The sequence below is a fragment of the Microcaecilia unicolor genome, chromosome 5, assembly GCF_901765095.1.
Source record: "Microcaecilia unicolor chromosome 5, aMicUni1.1, whole genome shotgun sequence".
NCBI classification, from domain to species: domain Eukaryota; kingdom Metazoa; phylum Chordata; class Amphibia; order Gymnophiona; family Siphonopidae; genus Microcaecilia; species Microcaecilia unicolor.
The window spans coordinates 352,537,827-352,559,375 of NC_044035.1; the positions used below are offsets into that span (position 1 = coordinate 352,537,827).

The window sequence follows — 21,549 nt, forward strand, 5'->3', positions numbered from 1 at the left end:
TTGAAACACTAACATAAAAGTCTATATACTAACTAATTTTTGTCTTGATGGTGGGCAAGGGCACACAGTCTCTCTCTCTCTCTCTCTCTCTCTCTCTCTCTCTCTCTCTCTCTCTCTCTCTCTCTCTGTGTGTAAAACCTGACATTTACACCTCACCCTGACTGACTGTCTAACTTAGTTAATACACATGGATTTTCCTCCACATCTGTAAAATAACAGCTGGTGTTCAACAGATAGAAAGCTCTTTGTATCCTTCAGTAACAATGCGTTTTCATTATTCCTTGACCACCTAGCAGGCTACATTCATATCACAGATGCTTTTGAGTCACAGGCTAGTCGAGGTCAGCAAATAATCCCACACTAGAGGTTTGTTCTCAAGGGGTGTTCTGAATGCCATGTTGCATTTCTTGTTAGACTGTTGTAGGAAATGTAGATTAAATTATGTTTAGTTATACATGGAACAGATTTCATACTCCATCATTCAGTTTTAGTCAGGATATAGTATACCCAAAAATGATTGCGTATGTGGAGAAGGCAAGAGTTATATGACATTCATTGCCTGCCCTGTCAACTTTGACAGCATGTGTAGTATGTAGTGACCGCTAACTTCCTGCATCAATTTTCATCCATTACTCATTACGTATTGACTTTTTTTTGGACCTGGCAACTTCCTGCTGCTCCTTTGGGCTTCCAGCTCAAATGAAATCAGAGCTAGGATCTAATGCCATTTGCAACTACTTGTGGCTGTTCTCTCCCAACTTACTGTATTTTTTACACATATAACGTGCCCATGCATATAACGCACACACGCATATAACACATGCAGGTTGTGAATTTATGTAAAAATGAACTGGTATAACACGCTCACAGATATAACACATGCTAATTTTCAAAGCACTTAGATTTACAAAGTTCCAGAGGTTACTAGCCAGCTTATTTTCGAAACAGATCGCCGGCCATCTTCCGACACAAATCGGGAGATGGCCGGCCATCTCCTGAACCCTGCCAAATCGGTATAATCGAAAGCCGATTTTGGCCGGAGCCAGCCAAACTTCAAGGAGGCGTTTTGGCAGGATAGCGAAGGCGGGATGGGGCATGGTTACAAGATGGCCGGCTTCGCCTGATAATGGAAAAAAGATGACTGGCTCTGACGAGCATTTTGCCGGCTTCACTTGGTCCATTTATGTTTAGGACCAAGCGTCAAAAAAGTGCCCCAGTTGACCAGATGACCTCTATGCCAGCCTGAAATGTCATACCCAGCTCCCTGACAGCAGTATGCAAGTCCCTGGAGCAGTTTTTAGTGGGTGCAGTGCACTTCAGGCAGGTGGACCCAGGCCCTGTTACACTTGTGGTGGTAAATGGGAGCCCTCCAACCCCCCCCCCCCAAAAAAAACCCCCCACTGTACCCACATGTAGGTGCCCCCCTTCACCCATAAGGGCTATAATAATGGTGTAGAGTTGTGTGGAGTGGGTTTGGGGGGGCTCAGCACCCAAGGTAAGGGAGCTATGCACCTGGGAGCTATTTTTATTTTTAATTATTAGAAGTGCCCTAGGGTGCCTTGGTATATCAGGAGAACCAGTGCACTACAAATGCTGGCTCCTTCCACGACCAAATGCCTTGGATTTGGCCGAGTTTGAGATCGCTGGCATTAGTTTCCATTATGGGCGAAAACCGATGCTGGCCATCTGAAACCCGGCCATCTTTGACATTTGGCCGGCCCAACAGTATTATCGAAACGAAAGATGGCTGGCCATCTTTTTTGATAATACGGTTCGGGACTGCTTTTTGTGGCGCCGGCCAAATAGATGGCCGGCAATCTATTTGGCCGGTGCCGTTCAATTATGCCCCTCCACATCTCTCTATATAAAAGGCAACACCAACGTTCTATGAAGCCTCCAGCCGGAAGTGTGAAGGGGGCGAGATATCCGGTTTCCCTATGAGTGTCTGCCCCGCCCTCTCTGTAACACAGTCAGTGAAGGAAAACAGCAGAGCACGAAATCAAATCGCTGGCTCTGTAACAGTGAAGGACTCAGAGGGGGGAGGGGAGAGAGGCCAGAGGGCAGGGACACACACACTCCCACATGCACACAGAAGAAAACATTGCTAGCCCCCGTTTCATTTGCATCACAAACGGGGCTTTTTTACTAGTAACTTTATAAGTCTAAATGCTTTGAAAATGAGCTCTAAACCTTATTTTCAACAAATGTGTGAGTTTGGCAATTAGCACGTCTTAGAAAAATAAGCTGGTATAGAATGCCCAGCACATATATTTGGGGGGGGGGGGGGGGGGGGGTTGCGCTTTGTAAAAATTCATATAATGCACATATCCCCCAAATTCTATATAGTGCGCCTAGAAACCTGCACTGAAATCCAAGTGTGTTCTATAACAACGCACATAACGTAATTGGCTTAACAAACTAAACAGCATTGAGAACAGCTCTTAAGCAATAATGAGCACTAATTGGCAAGAATTAGAACTTAAGCGCATTCTGTAATGCAGTGCACCTAACTTCTAAAGCATGCAGGCAAAATGGGTGTGGTTATAGGTTGGGAACTAGGTGTTTTCGTGGGCGTTCTGAAATTTACATGTGTAGATATGGCCCAGTGCACCTAAATCTATGTGCCGGGATTTATGCCACGTTTTCGTTGGTGTAAATAAAATAAATAAATAATTGGCACTGATTTCCACTCTGATTTTGTTAGACACCATATATAGAATCTCCCTCTATATGCGTGAAAATATGGTATAGTCCAGTAATTGAGCCAAGGCTCTCTGGTTTTGGACTGTGCACTCCCTCTAAAGTATTACAAATATGAGACCAAAATTGGGCCACTAGGTGTTATATTGCAGTACATTGCAATTCTTATATCCCATGATCCATAGTAACATAGTAGGTGACGGCAGAAAAAGACCTGTATGGTCCATCCAGTCTGCCCAACAAGATAAACTCATATGCGTTACTTTATATGTATACCTGACCTTGATTTGTATCTACCATTTTCAGGGCACAGACCGTAGAAGTCTGCCCAGTACGAGCCCCGCCTACCAATCTGCGCTAAGCTTCTGAGGATACAATTCCTCTAATTTGAAAGCACTTGAAAGATCAAATAGCAGCAAAACTTGTTTACCCTCACTTGTGTATTCTCATTTCAGAACCTAATGTTCCCAATGCTGTCTCAGTGCTATGTTTACTGTGAGATCCAGATTATGAAAAATGCAAAATATTGAATCTCTCCGAGTAGTCTGTCAATTGTATGACCACGGTACCTTCCAGCATCTTTGCTAGGAAAGGAATTGACGCTACCAGTCTGTCATTGTGTCTATAATTGTTGCAGTTGTGCAGTCAGTGTGCTTTTCTCTGTAGCACCCTTAAAATCCAGCTGTCTTAGCGTAATGGAACTGCCATTGAGTCAGCACTCTGTAGTGATTTTTAAAATTAGTCAAACCATCTTTTCTGGGATTTTTTAGCAGGGTTACCAGCAGAAACTGATGGGCAAGGACCAGTCTGGTGGTTGGGACGGTGGTAAATGCTTTGTGTTTTCCATGTGGAAGATTCCCAATTCAGTTCCTGGGTTCAGACTTCTATTCCCCGAGTCAGCCCTTGCTGTAACTGAAGTGTTCCACAACCCAAAGGGTGGAGGAAATTGTGTAAAATGATGCTTAGACAGCCAGTTAGAGACTTATGATTGTTTACTTCTGAAAGAATTCAAGGTACATGTCCGCTCTCCTGGGATTTTTGCTACAGCGACCCAACTAAGGTATATGTATGAATTGGGGCGGGTGGGAAATGATATAGAAAATAGGAGAAAATTCCCTGGATATTGCAAATGAGGGCTTATATCACTAGATCACAGCCTAGTTCCTACTGAGCTGGAAGAAGTAGATGAAGGAGAGAACTGCAGGATTAAAAAAATAAAAAGATGTTACAAGAACTTATGCTTAATTGTGGTTTAAAAGAAAGGTTATGAAGTGGGAGACCACGTGTCGCTGGACATACTGAAACCTTAATGCCTGAACTCCTTGTCTTTCCACCCAAACCCTCTTCTCCTCTTCCCTCACTTTCCGTCTCTGTTGACAACGCCCTCATCCTCCCCGTCTCTTCAGCCCGCAATCTCGGAGTCATCTTCGACTCCTCCCTCTCCTTCTCTACCCATATCCAGCAGATAGCTAAGACCTGTCGCTTCTTCCTCTATAATATTAGCAAAATTCACCCATTCCTCTCTGAACAGACCACCCGAACCCTCGTCCACTCGCTCGTTACCTCTCGTCTTGACTATTGCAACCTTCTTCTCGCTGGCCTCCCGCTTAGCCACCTATCCCCCCTTCAATCTGTCCACAATTCCGCCGCACGGCTTATCTACCGCGTGAACCGATACTCTCATATCACCCCTCTCCTCAAGTCGCTTCACTGGCTCCCGATCCGCTACCGCATACAGTTCAAGCTTCTCCTATTGACCTTCAAGTGCACTCAATCTGCAGCCCCCCATTACCTCTCTACCCTCCTCTCCCCGTATGTTCCCACCCGTAACCTCCGCTCTCAGGACAAATCACTCCTATCTGTACCCTTCTCCACCACCGCTAACTCCAGACTCCGCCCCTTCTGCCTCGCATCACCTTATGCCTGTAACAGACTTCCCGAGCCCATACGCCATGCACCCTCCCTGCCCATCTTCAAGTCCTTACTCAAAACCCATCTCTTCTCCCTTGCTTTTGGCGCCTAACCACCCTCCCCATTCATGTTACCTACACTGACTACATAGTTTGTAACCTTTAAATTGTAAGCTCTTTTGAGCAGGGACTATCCTTCCCCATGTTAAACTTGTGCAGCGCTGCGTAACCCTGGCAGCGCTATAGAAATGCTAAGTAGTAGTAGTAGTTTGTATTACTCAATGGTGAGGATTGTTGGCCCCATTAAGATCCCGGTGTAGCAGTGACAGGTCTATATGATGAGTATGGATAGTGGAGGATAGAGAAACACAATTCACCATAGTCAGCTGAACGAAAAAAAAAAATAACATTTAAAGGTAACTTCATTTTTCTTCTTTGTTGAACAGCTGATGTGCAGCACATTGACATTTCTTCCCTTCCCTTACCCTCTTTTTCTGATTCTTATCCCCGCCCCCCCTCCCCTGGAAATGCCACATTAAACTCAGGCCTCACACTTTGAGAGAAATGTTCTTAGAGATCCAGAATGCTTAATTCATTTTGATAGCAAATAACTTACAGTAAATTGTTGTTGGGGGGGAAAAAGGGTCAGGGATCTTTCTTGATGGGATGACAAGAATCCATGTATCATGCAGTCATTACAGCTGAGTGAGGTTAGCTTAAAATAAATATTTAGCTTAAGCTGTATTACTGCTGAGTTATAGATAGAACAGTTTATGAATTGTTAAGGGTGAGGAATAATTTGAAAAACTATGTAAAAAATGTAATACAAGTAAAGAACATAATAAATTGGAAGGAAGAAAGACAGAGAAGATATTAACAATAGCATCAATCTTATTTTGTCCCCATGATTAAAAGAAACTGAAATCTCTGTGGCTCTTCCATGACACCCTGCTTTTAACCAGAAAGCAGCTTAAAAGTAATAGTAATGGTAATGCACATTTTAATAGCACAAAGGATCGTTGTGCTTGCTTTCAATATCTAACCTGCAATGTGGAAGTGTGTTGTGCAGTAATAAAGTGTCCTTTCTTGTGTGACATTGGTGGTAGTGTGTACGTGACATAATGTTGAATTCTGTCCATATTTTTTCAGAGTGTGTTCAGAGCACTGCGTCAGCATCTAATGAGATCCAGCAGACCCAGCCTCAGGCATTGCACTACGCATTGGCCAATGCTCAACAGGTCCAAATTCACCAAATTGGAGAAGACGGACAAGTCCAAGTAGTATGTGCTCATGTCTTCTTTAATTTTATCCTAGTGGAAAGGCAAAACACAGTACCTTTCAGTTTCCACTGTTCAGTTTCCAGCACTTTATTTTCTTGAAAACAGTATTACTTATTCACAGGGTCTACCATTTTATATTTTTCTATTAGAAAAGATAAATACTGCAAATAATTGTCAGTTCTTATGATTTGCGTAAGTGGAACTTGGATAATTATTTATATTTTATTTTATTTATTTGTTACACTTATACCCCGCGCTTTCCCACTCATAGCAGGTTCAGTGCGGCTTACATAGTGGTAGGTTACAAATTGTAGTAGAGAGAACGTATATTATAGTGCATGTGAGATGAACAGGGGAAGGGTTAGTATTGGCGGGAGAGGGGCGGGGGATAGAGTGGAATTAACAGGGGATGGGGTATGAGGTAGATGTGGGATAGGTAGGGCGAGGATAAGGGCATTAATAGAGGACAAGGTCTAAGATAATATGGGTTGTTGTCTGATCTGTTGTTGTTGTGTGTAATCTAGTCTGTAATCAGTTTTGTAATCTAGTGTGTAATCAGTTTTGTAGTTTATAATAATGTACAGTATCCTCATTTTTTTCATACTCTCTTATATAATCATTTCTGCATGTCTGTAACTCATATTCTCTTTTTCTAATATTTGGAAGGTAAAGCTTTGATTTATTATGGTGAGGTACCTGCTCAGTTTCCAGTAAGCACCAAGTATTGATGGAAGTGCAGCTGCACTTCTGCATATACCTAAATACACAAACCAGAATCAAAAAATGGCTACTGATAATAAGGTGGCAGCTTGTTATCACAGCTAATAAGCCCTCAAGACCAGCACCGGAAAACCTTTAAATGTTTTTTAAGGGGGATTCTCAGCGTATTAACTCACCCAGAATGAGACCCAAAAAATCAATCTTGAAATCTCTACGGGTGGTTGAGCTTCTCAATCACTGAATCCCTCTATTGTTTTTTCCTTAAAGTGCTCTAATCACTACCAAGTGAATATTTTCAAAATAATAAAGAGATACCCAAAGCTTTTTAAATCAAAGTGTATACTTAAAAAAACTGATATCAGGCTGACACCTTATAGTTCCAACAGTCCTCAGTTAAAGACTAAATGCTAGACCTCATTATGGTCCTTCTGCTCTATAAAGTTCACAAAAAAAGGACTGAAAAATCGACCACATCTAGGTCTTTAAACTTGAGAAAATATCAAAGAAGGCACTTATCTTCCAGTGTCTCTGTCGTATCAACTCTCCTTAATGCTGAAATAGGTATAATGGCAGAAGTTACTCCATGGCAATCGTATATCTACTCTTGTGCATGGACCGTTATTTCTTCAAATACGCGGTCCCAAGCTCAGTGCCATTGCTTCCGCCCCTAATTTATTGTCTATCATCAAGAGTCCAACACGGCAGGGTTTCGTGCAAAACTTCCTCAGGAACTCCGAGATAATTGTAAAGCTAGAAGCAGTCAGCAAAAATGTTGCATATACCAGCAGACAGGGATGGAAAGAGAAAATTATGAGCAGAATGGAGGGGCTATGACTACTTCTGTTCCTACTACTAACTCTCATTTATATAGTACTACTAGACGTATGCAGTGTTTCTCTGTCTCTACCATTGCTGATTTCTCCTCCCACCAGTTCCCCTCTAGTCATACTAAAGTGTTGCTACTATCTAGAATGAACCCTCAAAGGAAATCTACTGTAACTGCATTTAATTTTCGAAAGGGCGGCTATAATAAAATGAGGAAAATAGTTAAAAAGAAACTAAAAGGATCAGCTGCTAAGGTTAGGATACTAAATCAGGTGTGGATGTTATTCAAAAATACCATCTTGGAAGCCCAGTCCAGATGCATTCCATGTATTTGCAATTGTGGAAACAATGAGAAAATGACAGCCAGTGTGGTTAAAAGATGAACTAAAAGCAGCTATTACAGCCAAAAGATTGTCTTTCAAAGAATGGAAAAAGGACCCAAATGAAGAAAATAAGAAGCAACACTGGCAAGTCAGATTTAAAGCATAAATATAAAGAAAGCTAAAAGAGATAATAAAGAGAAACTTGCCACAGAGGCTAAAACTCACAATAACAACTTTTCAGGTACATCACAAGCAGAAAGCATGTGAGGGAATCTGTGGGACTGTTAGATCGCAAAGGAGCAAAAGCGCTCAGGGAGGACAAGGCGATAGCAGAGAAACTGAATGAATTCTTTGCTTCTGTCTTTATGGAAGAAGATGTAAGAGATCTGCCTGTACCGGAAATGGTTTTCAAGAGTGATGATGCAGAGGAAATCTGAAAGAAATCTCTGTGAACCTGAATGATGTACTGAGCCAAATTGACAAATTAGTAAATCACCTGGACCAGATGGCATACATCCAAGGGGACTTACTGAAAGTACTCAAGCATGAAATTTCTGATCTGCTGTTAGTAATATGTAACCTGTCGTTACTACTAATCATTTCTATAGCCCTACTAGATGTATGCAGCGCTGTACACATTATATACAGGTACATTCTCTGTCCCTAGGGGGCTCACAATCTAAGTTTTGTGTACCTGGGGTACAGATGATTAAGTGACTTGCCCAAGGTCATAAGGAGCTGCAGTGGGAAATTGAACCCAGGTTGCCAGGATCAAAGCTCGCTGCACTAACCATTAGGCTACTCCTCCACTCCAGTCATGAAAATCGTCCATAGTACCTGAAGATTGGAGGGTGGCTAATGTGACACTGATTTTTAAAAAAGGTTCTAGGGATGTTCTGGAATCTTATAGACCGGTAAGCCTGACATTGGTGCCGGGCAAAATAGTGGAAACTATTATAAAGAATAAAATTACAGAACACGTAGACAAACATGGTTTAATGGGACAGAATCAGCATGAGTTCAGCCAAGGGAAGTTTTTCCTCACCAATTTGCTTCATTTGTTAGAAGGTGTGAACAAACATGGATAAAGGTGAGCTGGTTGATGTAGTGTATCTAGATTTTCAGAAGCTCCTGAGAAAATTAGAGTCATGGGATAGGAGGCAAGGTTCTGGTGTGCATTAGGAGCTGGTTATTGGACAGAAAACAGGGGGATAGGGTTAAATGGTCATTATTCTCAGTGGAGGATGGTGAACAGTGGAGTTCCGCAGGGATCGGTACTGGAACTGGTGCTATTTAACATATTTATTAATAATATGGAAATCTTAACGTCGAGTGAGGTGATTAAATTGGAAGACTAGGCAACCAAATGGCAGGTGAAATTTAATGTGGACAAATGCAAGGTGATGTACATTGAAAAGAATAATCCGAATTATAGTTACCTGATGCTAGGGTCCACCTTGGGGGTCAGCGCTTAAGTAAAAGATCTAGGTGTTGTAGATAATAAGCTGAAATCTTCTGCTCAGTGCGTGGCTGCAGCCAAGAAAGGAAACAGGATGCTAGGAATTATTAAGAAAGGGATGGTGAATAAGACTGAAAATACTATATTGCCTCTGTATCACTCCATGGTGCGACCGCATCTTGAGTACTGCGTTCAGTTCTGGTTGCCATATCTAAAAAAAGATATAGTGGAATTAGAAAAGGTTCAAAGAAGTGCGACCAAAATGATAAAGAGGATGGATTTCCTCTCGTATGAGGAAAGGCTAATGAGGTTAGGGCGCTTCAGCTTAGAAAAGAGACGGATGAGGAGGAGATATGATTGAGGTCAACAAAATCCTGAGTGGTGTAGAATGAGTAGAAGTAAATAGATTTTTTACTTCTTCCAAAAGTACAAAGACTAGGGGACACTCAAGGAAGTTACATGGAAATACTTTTAAAACAAATAGGAGGAAATATTTTTTCACTCAACAAATAGTTAAGCTCTGGAACTCTTTGCCTGAGGATGTGGTAACATCGGTTAGCATATCAAGGTTTAAGAAAGCTTTGGACAAGTTCCTGGAGGAAAAAGCAATAGTTTGCTATTGAGACAGGCGTGGGGAGGCAACTGCTTGCCCCGGGATTGATATCATGGAATGTTGGTACTACTTGGGATTTGTCAGGTACTTGTGACATGGCTTGGCCACTGTTTGGAAACAGGATATTGGGCTAGATGGACCATTGGTTTGACCCAGTATGGCTACTCTTATGTTCTTATAGAGTGATTTGTACTTGAGATGCCTTTTGAGAGAAGTTGTATCTGGAGGCTTTCTCTTTGTATGCTGTCTTCAATTAAAATTGGTGGTGTTGTCAGGGCAAAAAGGAAGATATTCTTGAGCTCTCACAGTACTTGAAAGAGAAGTCTTGCCTAGAGCTCAGAAGAAGGAAGGGGTAAGCAGAATATAGAAGGTATTAGGGAAGATGAGTAGCTCAGAACCTTTGATGGCAAGGAAAGCCTAAGAAAAGAAACTGCAGGAAAGCATCAGAGAGGAGGAGAAGAAGAATATGATTATGAGAAGGATGGAGATACAACAGATTATAGCAAAAGGGTGTCTAACTCTCACTAGGTTGAGTAAGATGGGTAAAGGGATGATACCTTCAGAGATGAACAATGGACTTGCTGCCCAGTTAATTGTAGCAGGAAGGAGGATATTGCTACTGGTTGGAGAAGCATGGACCCTCTAAAAATGGGCAGTGGTAGGAAGAGTTAATTTTTTTTATGGAGTTAGAAATGATGTCTGTGACAATACATGCAAAATGGAGCGAGTGCATATGGAAACGGATTCTGCTACAGTACAATCATTGAGAGTCAAGAGGGAGTGGGGATAAAAAGGGGTAGATGAGATCAGACATCACTGGATTGGGAAGGGGGAAGGTGTGGTTGGCAAGAGGGCAGGAGAAGTTTGCAGGTTGAGTTGCGTAAAATTTCTATCAGAATTGTTTTTTGCTGATTGTATGCTAAATGGGAGGATTATTAAAAATGAGTAAAAATGTAAGTTTCAAAAACAAAAATACCTTCCACACTGAGATACAACTTTATCCCTTCCTTTCTCCCCACAACCTGATGCTCCACGCATTCCTCATCTCTTCTATTTCTCTTCCATTCTATTCCAGAGTGAAACTTTCTTCCATCCAACCTACTTCCTTCCCACCAACTGCTATACTGATGCAGTGTCCCTCCTTGCCTTCCTGTATTCATTTTGTTCACCACCACCTCTCACCCTTGCACACATAAAGGGCAATTCTATAAAGTAGGCTCTAATACTAATGTGCATATTATGCATATAAATGTTTAGAATACTTTCATATCTGAACTTAAGTGTGCACCTACGCATGTATATGTCAATATTAGTCCTAAGCGCTGTTCTGTAAATATGCACCTATCTTGCACAGCACATACTTGCCCCTGTATAAGACGTTGGTGAGGCCCCACCTGGAGTATTGTGTTCAGTTTTGGAGGCCGTACCTTGCGAAGGATGTTAAAAAAATGGAAGCGGTACAAAGAAAAGCTACGAGGATGGTATGGGAGTTGCGTTCAAAGACGTATGAAGAGAGACTTGCTGACCTGAACATGTATACTCTGGAGGAAAGGAGGAACAGGGGTGATATGATACAGACGTTCAAATATTTGAAAGGTATTAATCCGCAAACGAATCTTTTCCGGAGATGGGAAGGCGGTAGAACGAGAGGACATGAAATGAGATTGAAGGGGGGCAGACTCAGGAAAGATGTCAGGAAGTATTTCTTCACGGAGAGGGTGGTGAACGCTTGGAATGCCCTCCCGCGGGAGGTGGTGGAGATGAAAACGGTAACGGAATTCAAACATGCGTGGGACAGGCATAAAGGAATCCTGTGCAGAAGGAATGGATCCACAGAAGCTTAGCTGAAATTGGGTGGCGGGGGGAAGAGGGGTTGGTGGTTGAGAGGCTAGGATGGGGGAGGGCAGACTTATACGGGGTCTGTGCCGGAGCCGGTGATGGGAGGCGGGACTGGTGGTTGGGAGGCGGGAAATACTGCTGGACAGAAGTACAGGTACAAATCAAGGTAAGGTATACACATATGAGTTTATCGTGGGCAGACTAGATGGACCGTGCAGGTCTTTTTCTGCCGTCATCTACTATGTTACTATGGGTGGGATATAGGCAGGGCTTATGGTTACCATATGTCCGGATTTACCCGTTCATGTCCTCTTTTAGACGACATGTCCGGGTAACCAGGCGGGTTTTGCCAATCTGCCCGTTTGTCCGGATTTCTGGACAAATGGGCAGACTGGTGGGCGGACAAACGGGCAGATTGCTAGCCTCCCCTCCCCTTACTTACCACTACCCTAGTGGTCTAGTGACCTCTTCCGCCTTTGGGGCAGGAAAGAGCCCCCTCTTTCCTGCCCGGAGTGCTGCCGTGCATGCATCCTTCCTGTTGATGATCTCGGCGCCGATTCAAAATGGCCACTGAGAATTGAAGTGACCTTGCGAGACTTCAACTCTCGGTGGCCATTTTGAATCGGCGCCAAGATCAGCAACAGGAAGGATGCATGCACGGCAGCACTCCGGGCAGGAAAGAGGGGGCTCTTTACTGCCCCGATGAGGTCACTAGACCACCAGTGCAGTAGTAAGGTAAGGGGAGGGGGGTGACGGGGTGTGTGACAGGGGGAGGGGAAAATGTGACAGGAGGCGGAGCGAGGGTGTGAAAGGGGGTGGGGTGTGGTGGGGGCAGGGCATGTGTCCTCCTTTTTGGGGGACAAAATATGGTAACCCTAGCAGGGCTTCCACTTAGGCACTCACACTTACACCAGCTCTATGCCAGATGCATTGATACAAGGTGACACTAGTATTTTATAAGAAAACCTAGACACCTAGGTTCTGTTATAGAATAAACTCCTTGAACAATCCAAAGCACAAAAGCACAATGGGCCTCCAAAGATGGGTTGGCTTCTAAAGTTTATTAAAGGTCCCGACATGGGCCGTGTTTTGGCAGAGCACCTGCGTGAGGTATCGTCAGTGTAAGTCCTTTGTTCCTTCAAAGATCGGATATGGTGAAAACTGAAACTTTACCAACATGGCTAATTTGTACAACTAAAAAACACTGCCAAGACTAACAACAACAGACCATTCATCTGTATGAATTAGCCACATTGGTAAGATTTCAGTTTTTAACCATTGTATGTATTGGTAATACTTAGTCCTTTGTTCCTTCAAAAGATGATCCCTGACACAGGCACTTCACCGAAACACGACCCATGTCAGTTCCTTTAATAAACTTTAGAAGCCAACCCATCCTTGGAGATCTGATGTGCTTTTTTGGGGGGATAGAATAAACTCCCACCCACTCTCGCTCCCTTTTCCCTTCTTGTAATGATGTGTTCCCCCTCTCACACTCTTACTTTGGTTATTTTATATTTATAGACCACATTATTTGAACAAATATTTTGCTGCTGCTTAGCAGTTCACCAACCTCTCTTCTCCTTCTGGAATCATGTCACTTATCCTTTCTCCCTTGGTGACATTGTTCACCCCTATTCTTATCTCCTATGTAGTCTTGCTATTATAATAGTTCCTTCTCTCTCCCATCAGCCCCAGTAAAAAAGAGCAAAACCCAAAGGGAAATAGTGAGAATTAAAGGGAAGGATGGGTTTAGTAAAGATTAAAATCAAAATAAAGTAACATAAACAAATGCTTTTGTTCTGCATCCATACTAGAAGGGGACAGGGTGGTGAACCAAAGGCAAGGACATAAAGAGCTGTGGGATGAATGCGTTACAACTCGCTGAAAGAAAGCTGTGGAAACTGTATATCCCAGAATATCAAAGAAGCTAAAAGGAAGTACTGATTATAACTCTCACACCTATCGTTTGAAAAAGGATTGTTCTAGAAGACTGGAAAAGAGCAGGAGGAAGTGGAAAACTACAGATCCATTAGTTTAACGTCGGTGGGGGTAAGATCATGTGGATGATAGTGCATTATAGAATCATAAGCAACATGGTTTCACAAGGGAAAACCCTTTCCAAACAAGTTTGATTGATCTGTTAGATGAAGTGACTAGATTAGAATATCATGGAGGTGAAGTAGATGCGGCTTACCTGGAAGTCAGTAACGCCTTTGTTACGCTTCCACATAGAAGAATGGTGAGCAAGTCAATCGGCATGGGAGTCAGAAAAAAGGGATAAAGTGGATGAGGATTCAGAGAGAGGTAATCAAAAGGATTCACATTGGTGAAGGAAAACTGAACATCAAGTTGCCTCAAGTATCAGTGTCAGGTGCTGTCTTCTTTGGTATCTTTATAAGTGTCAGTGGGAGAGAGAAGAGAATGTGCCAGAGAGGTAAATACGATGAAAGATTTTATAACTTTTCAAAAATAGTTAAAGGTATGTCACCTATGCATTAATCCTATTAAAAATTCAAATACATAAATTTAAGATGCAGAAATTCAAGGTCAGATATCTTTTAGGGGTTGAAAATCTAGCAGTTATTGTGACAAAGCAATTGAGTTAGTGAATAGAATATTTGGGTACATAAAGAGAGGGGCATAATCTTACCTCTTTGGTGGTCTCTAGTGAGACCCCGTCCTGAGCTGTGCGTTCCGTTCTGGAGATGTCTACAAAATGTTTTTATGTACCTAGGTCTAGATGTGTGCTGGAACCAATTCAATCTTGATGAATTGGTGATTTAATTTTGACAGATTTATGTCTACTGGTTGTCTGGGTAGGCAAAGAAAAGCTTCTGCTGCCATGTTACTGTGGACTGAGGCAGCCCCCTTATGGAGGAAGGGAACGTGAAGAGGGAGAGGCAGCAATGGAAAAAAAGACAAATTATTTAATTAAAACATTGGAAGTGGGATGGAGATGATGTGTGTGATCAAGGCACCCATCAGGGGTTTGGGAAGGATGACGGTACATGTGGGCTGTGTAGTAACTAAAACAACTTGAGTTATGACTGACAGGCTTTCAGTGGGATTCTTGAATTGACTTGTGCAATAGAAATAGCAGAGCCCCAACTGCAAGGCCAGTGAAAGGAACTGGTGTCATAGAATTGCAAATTGGTGGGACTTCGTCCTGTCCCCCGTGTGGAGAAAGAAGTGAGAATAGCAGGTTGCGTGAATGCAGTATAGGACACATAAAACCAAAAACTTGGTGCATCAAGAATTAGAGGTTTTCAACCCCATCTTGAGAAAATGGGGTTGCCATGAGAGAGGCAGCAACCCGGGTAGCCATTCATGAACACAGAACTCCAAATATGTTATTCCAGAGGCTGGCCAATGTAGAGAAATGTGTGGCCAGTGGTACTGCTGTGATACTGAGTTTGGAACTGTATTTTTTCAACTTCTACTACTACTACTACTTAACATTTCTAGAGCGCTACTAGGGTTACGCAGCGCTGTACAGTTTAAGAAAGAAGGACAGTCCCTGCTCGAAGGAGCTTACAATCTAAAGGACAAAATGTCTAATTGCTAAAGCACTCAGTATTTGGTTTAAATAAAGATAGTTGCTGGAAGTTATGGCAGCCATTTTTACTACAGAGATGGCATGGACAGGAGCAAGTGGGGATCACTCCAGCCCCAATATGCCACTAGACCACCAAAGAGGTACGATAAGCTGGGGAGGGGGGCTTCCAGAGGGTCTAGAGGGGTTCGTCCGGGGGGAGGGAGGAACTAGGTTCGAGCCGTGCCTGTTGCGGGGATGGGAGGGAGTCAGTGAGAAGTCTTCTGGTTCAGGGGGGGCTGGTTGCTGTCGTGACAGGGGCAGAAGAGGAGGGACACTAACAGGAGGAAGGGAATGGTAGGAATGCAGGGTGGGACGGAAGTAGGTCTCAAATATAAATTGAGATTAAATTTTTAATTCCTTTTTTTGGCCAAAAAATCTTGGTTTATATTTGAGTATATACAATATTTCTGTTCTTTTCTCTCATCAATAGTGCACACTGTTGCTCAAATAATGCACACTAATAACAATATTGCCACTGAAATTTAAAAAAAAAAAAAGGCAAAAAATCCCTTAAACAATACAAAATATTGAAGAAAATGAAAATGTTTGGCCTGCATACTCCTATTATTAATGCAGGCAGTCCTGGATGGAATCCCAGCTGGCAGGCTTTCTTCGAAGGAGAGAAAAAAAGATACAAAAGCAGATTGTCCTTGCTGAATTTTTTATTTTCTGAAAGGAAAAATATTCAAGCACAGTGTGGGTTGGGTTTGTTCTCTTAATTGTACTGTGTATATGGTCCTTATTGTTAGTTTGATAAACTTAGAAAATGATTTTTTTTCCCTTCAATAAATACAGTTCTTTTCAAAAGAAAAGAAACTATTTGAAATAGAGAACTTTGGATTTCTTTTAAATCTACAAGCAATTGTTCTTTCCTTATAAAATAAGATTGCCTTTCAGATAATTTTTTTAATATGCATTTTATGAGGGGCTATTTAAAGGGAAACGGGACTTCATATACCGCCTTTCTGAGGTTTTTGCAACTACATTCAAACTGGTTCACATATATTCAGGTTCTTATTTTGTACCAGGGGCAATGGAGGGTTAAGTGACTTGCCCAGAGTCACAAGGAGCTGCAGTGGGAATCAAACTCAGTTCCCCAGGATCAAAGTCCACTGCACTAACCACTAGGCTACTCCTCCACTAGCAACATTCCACGTAGAAGCCTGCCCTTGCAGATCAGCAATGCGACCACGCAGGCTTCTGTTTCTGTGAGTCTGACGTCCTGCACGTACGTGCAGGACATCAGACTCACAGAAACAGAAGCCTGCGCGGCCGCGTTGCTGATCTGCAAGGGCAGGCTTCTACATGGAATGTTGCTAGTGGAATGGCAACATTCCATGTAGAATCTCAAATAGTAGCAACATTCCATGTAGAATCTCAAATAGGGAAAGAGAAATGGGACTTGATATACCGCCTTTCTGAGGTTTTTGCAACTACATTCAAAGCGGTTTACATATATTCAGGTACTTATTTTGTACCAGGGGCAATGGAGAGTTAAGTGACTTGCCCAGAGTCACAAGGAACTGCAATGGGAATTGAACTCAGTTTCCCAGGATCAGAGTCTGCTGCACTAACCACTAGGCTACTCCTCCACTAGCAACATTCCATGTAGAATCTGAAATAGGGAAATGGAAATGGGACTTGATATAACGCCTTTCTGCGGTTTTTGCAACTACATTCAAAGCGGTTTACATATATTCAGGTACTTATTTGTACCAGGGGCAATGGAGGGTTAAGTGACTTGCCCAGAGTCACAAGGAGCTGCAGTGGGAATCAAACCCAATTCCCCAGGATCAAAGTCCACTGCACTAACCACTAGGCTACTCCTCCACTGGCAACATTCCATGTAGAATCTCAAATAGTAGCAACCATGAGGCTACTCTTCCACTCCTTGGGATTCCGGAATCTTGCTATTCTTTGGGGTTCTACATGGAATGTTGCTACTATTTGAGATTGTGCATGGAATCTTATTAATGGCACTTGATATACTGCCTTTCTGAGGTTTTTGCAACTACATTCAAAGTGGTTTACATATATTCAGGTTCTTATTTTGTACCAGGGGCAATGGAGGGTTAAGTGACTTGCCCAGAGTCACAAGGAGCTGCAGTGGGAAATAAAAGCAACTACAAAACAAAATGTTGCTTGTTTAGACTTAGACATTCTAGCAATAAACCACCTAAAGGCAGAAGAGCAGGGCCAGTCGTCCAAGGGATGTGTTCAATTTTTTTTTACCAAACTTGATTTCTCTGGCTTTTGGAGTAAGTGAAATCCAGCAGAGCTGTGCTTGAACTACAGTACAGTCTCGATTATCCAACATTCGTTGATCTGACCATCTGGCATATGTGACAGACCCCCGGTGACATCACTATGTTGCCATTAAAAAGTGTGCAGCTTCTCTTTCTGTTTTCCTGCTTAGCACAGAGGGAAGTTTCGCACCTCAGACAATTAGTTTCAAACTCGGGTCTCTAAGTTTACTGCAAAACAGCACCATTGTGAGCCAGGACCCTGTTTTTAGTGCAATACATCACCTTTGACCTGAGGTTACCATTGTTTTTCATATTATCCGACTTTTCACTTATCCAGCAATGGGTCGGTCTCTATTCAAGACTTCACTGTACTGGTAACATGGTAACATAGTAAGTGATGGCAGATAAAGACCTGAACGATCCATCCAGTCTGCCCAACAGTCACACTCATTATCAAAATAGAGTTCCTCTATGTTCATCCCACATCTTTTTGAATTCTGTCACTGCTTTTGTCTCAACCACCTCTCAGGAGGGCATTCCAGGCATCGACCACTCTCTCCGTGAAAAATAATTTCTTGACATTACTTCTAAGTTTACCACCCTGCAACCTCAATTCATGTCCTCTAGTTTTACCATTTCCCCTTCTCCGGAAGAGATTTGTTCCTATATTAATACCTGTCCCCTGGCCCTTCTTTCCTCTAGGCTATTCATATTCAGGTCTTCCAGTCTCTATTCATACATCTTTTAGCGCAAACCCCATATCATTTTTGTCGCCATCCTCTGGACTGCTTCTACTGTTTTTACATCCTTACTAAGATATGGCCTCCAAAACTGAACACAATACTCTAGGGGCTTCACCAGCGACTTGTACGGGGACTGCCAAACGTTCTTCTAACTTTTGCAGATCCCTTTTCATGTTTTCCACTCCTTCTGGGGTGTCCACTCTATTACAAATCTTGGTATCATTCACAAAAAGGCGAACCTTACCCAATATGTCTGATCCACACGAATCTTATCCTATCATAACATCTCTTTGTATTTGTTCATACCAGAGTCGGCGAACGTCTCTCCAATACTATGTAAGCCACATTGAGCCTGCAAATAGGTGGGAAAATGTGGGCTACAAATGTAACAAATAAATAAATAAAATAATCTTTTGGCAACGTCACTTACAAATATATTGAACAGAATTGGCCCCAGTGCCGATCCCTGAGGCACTCCAATACTCACCTTTCCTTCCTCCAAGTGAATTCCATTGATCACCACCCTCTGGGATCTATCCGTCAAACAGTTTCTAATTCAGCTCACTACTTTGGGTCCTAACCCCAGCCTTTCAAGTTTATTTAAGATTCTCCTATGAAGAGGTGTGTCAAAGGCTTTGCTGAAATCCAAGTAGATTACATCTAGCGCACGTCTCCGATCCAGTTCTCTGGTCACCCAGTATGATTTACCTTTGGGAAAACCGTGTTGCCTTGGATCTTGTAACTCATTGGATTCTAGGAAATTTACTATCTTTCTCTTCAGCAATGCTTCCATTACTTTTCCAATAACTGAAGTGAGGCTTACCAGCCTGTAGTTCCCACTTCTTCTCTGTTGCCACTTTTGTGAAGAGGGACCACAGCCACTGTTCTCCAATCCCGCAGAACCTCTCCCGTCTCCAAGGATTTATTAAACAAACCTTTAAGAGGACCTGCCAGAACCTGTCTAAATTCCCTCAATATCCTGCGATGGATCCTCTCTGATCCCGTGGCTTTGTCCTTCTTCAGGTTTTCAAGTTGTTCATAAACATGTTTTTCTGTGAATGGTGTGACATCCACTCCATTCTCATATGTACCTTTACCATTCAGTCAGCGGCGTACCAAGGGGTGGGGGTGGTCCGCCCCGGGTGCACGCCACTGGGGGGTGCTGCGGTGCGCGCCTGCTCCTCCGAGTTCGCTAAACTTTGCTCGTTCGCTGCAGCTCCCTCTGCCCCGGAACAGGTTACTTCCTGTTCCGGGGCAGAGGGAGCTGCAGCGAACGAAGTTTAGTGAACTCGGAGGAGCAGGCACGCGCCGCGGCACCCCCCCCCCCAGCGGTGTGCACCTGGAGGGGTGTCATTTCGCCGGAGGGGGGGAGGTGTCATCTAGCAGGGGGGAGGCGCTGCACCCGGGGGTGCGCATCGGCTCTTCGCCCTGGGTGCCATCCAGGCCAGGAACGCCACTGCATTCAATCATGGTCCTTCTCCAGGATTTTCTTCTGTGAACATAGAACAGAAGCATTTGTTTAGCATATTTGTTTTTCTTCATTGCTTTCTACATAGCTGTTCACAGCATGTTTCAGTCTCATAATTCCACTTTTAGCCTTCCTCCTTTCACTAATATACCTGAAAAAATTATTGTCTTCCATCCTTATATTTCTAGCCATTTGCTCTTCCGCCAGACGTATCTCCCTCTTGGCTTCTTTCAGTTTCTTCTGGTATTCTTTTCTGTGTTCCTCTTCTTCAGTTTTCCTGTATTTCATGAACTCCACCTCTTTTGCCTTTATTATCTCAGCCACTTGGAGAACCATATAGGTTTCCTTTTTTTTCTAGCTTTTATTTACACTCCTTACTTAAAGGTTAGTAGCCATTTTAATAGCTCCTTTCAGCCTGAGCCGTTGTCTTTCCACATCTTGTATGTCTTCCCATCCCCTCAGCTCTTTCTTCAGGTATGTCCCCATTTTGTTAAAGTCAGTATGTTTGAAATCCAGGACTTTGAGTTTTGAATGACTGCCATCCGCTGTAGCTGTTATATCAAACCATTTGATGATCACTATTACCCAGGTGGGCACCTACTCTGACATTAAACTGACGTTCCCCATTTGTCAGCACCAGATCCAGCATTGCTCCTTCCCTCGTGGGATCCATCACCATTTGTCTGAGAAGAGCAAACACTTTGAAAGGCATCCACTATCTCCCTGTTTCTTTCTGATTCTGGAGATGGATCTTTCCAGTCACATCCGGCAAGTTGAAATCTCCCAGTAACAGCACTTCCCTTTTCTTTCCCAACTTTTGGATATCTGCAACCAGATCTTTGTCAAGCTGCTCTGATTGTGTTGGAGGTCTGTAGACCACACTCATATGGATAGAGGTTCCGTCTTCTCTTTCTAAGGCAATCCATATTGCGTCTTCCTTTCCCCAACCCCCTGCATTTCAGTCACTTTGATATTATTTCTCATATATAGAGCTACTTCTCCACCTTTTTCACCATCTCTATCCTTCCTCAATAGATTTTAGCTTGGTATGTTTGCGTCCCATTCATGGGAATCATTGAACCTTGTCCCTGTGATAGCGACAACATCTAAATCTGCTTCTGTCATCAGGGCTTGCAGATCATGATCTTTGGTGCTTAGACTGCCAGCATTTGTGGTCATTGCTTTCCAGCTATATTTCAGTGGAAGTCTCATTTCCTGTGTAGTTTTTTGTTTAGTCTTACCTACTATGGTATTGCTAAGAAGTGAATTGCTAAGATTGTTGTCTTCATTGCTTTCTTTAGTACTGTCACAGCTTGTCTTTTGCTGGGGGTGACTACCAGAATTGACCTGCTTCCAACTGCCACCCCCAGCTTCTAGTTTAAATGCCTAGACACAGATTGTTTGAATCTCTCACCAAGGATTCTTTTTCCTACCACAGTGAGATGCAGCCCATCATTACAATATAGTCTTTTGTTTTTCCATGTATTGCCCCATCCTCCAAGCTTTTAGCCACTTATTGTTGTTCTCAGTAGTTTGTAGTCTTTCCTCTCCTTTTCCATAAGTAGGTAGAACTTCAGACAAAGCTTTTAAGTCCTCCCCCAACTCCTGGAAAGCTCTCTGGTCTACAAGCAGGGTATTATTGGCTAGATCAGTGTTAGAAGAACCCTTAGTCTCTTCTCTGATTATAATCAGTACTTGCCTGGTACTCCTGCTAGCTGAAGAGCCTGGAAGGCTTTTTACTTTGCTGTGCTCCTTGCATCAATACATTCTCTTCTGTACTCTTATCCCCCGCAATTTTAACACATTAAAACCTTAATTTACAGGT

General features: G+C 42.8%; 1 protein-coding gene across 2 annotated transcripts in view; it reads left to right on the forward strand.

Moving 5' to 3' along the window:
* The window catches only part of BANP (BTG3 associated nuclear protein), a 517,523-nt gene that overhangs the window by 289,260 nt on the left and 206,714 nt on the right, over nt 1-21,549 (forward strand). For both annotated transcript variants that reach the window (XM_030204572.1, XM_030204573.1), the window contains exon 9: nt 5,760-5,890. In XM_030204572.1, coding sequence (XP_030060432.1) covers nt 5,760-5,890 — 131 coding nt within the window. The remainder of the gene's footprint in view (nt 1-5,759; nt 5,891-21,549) is intronic.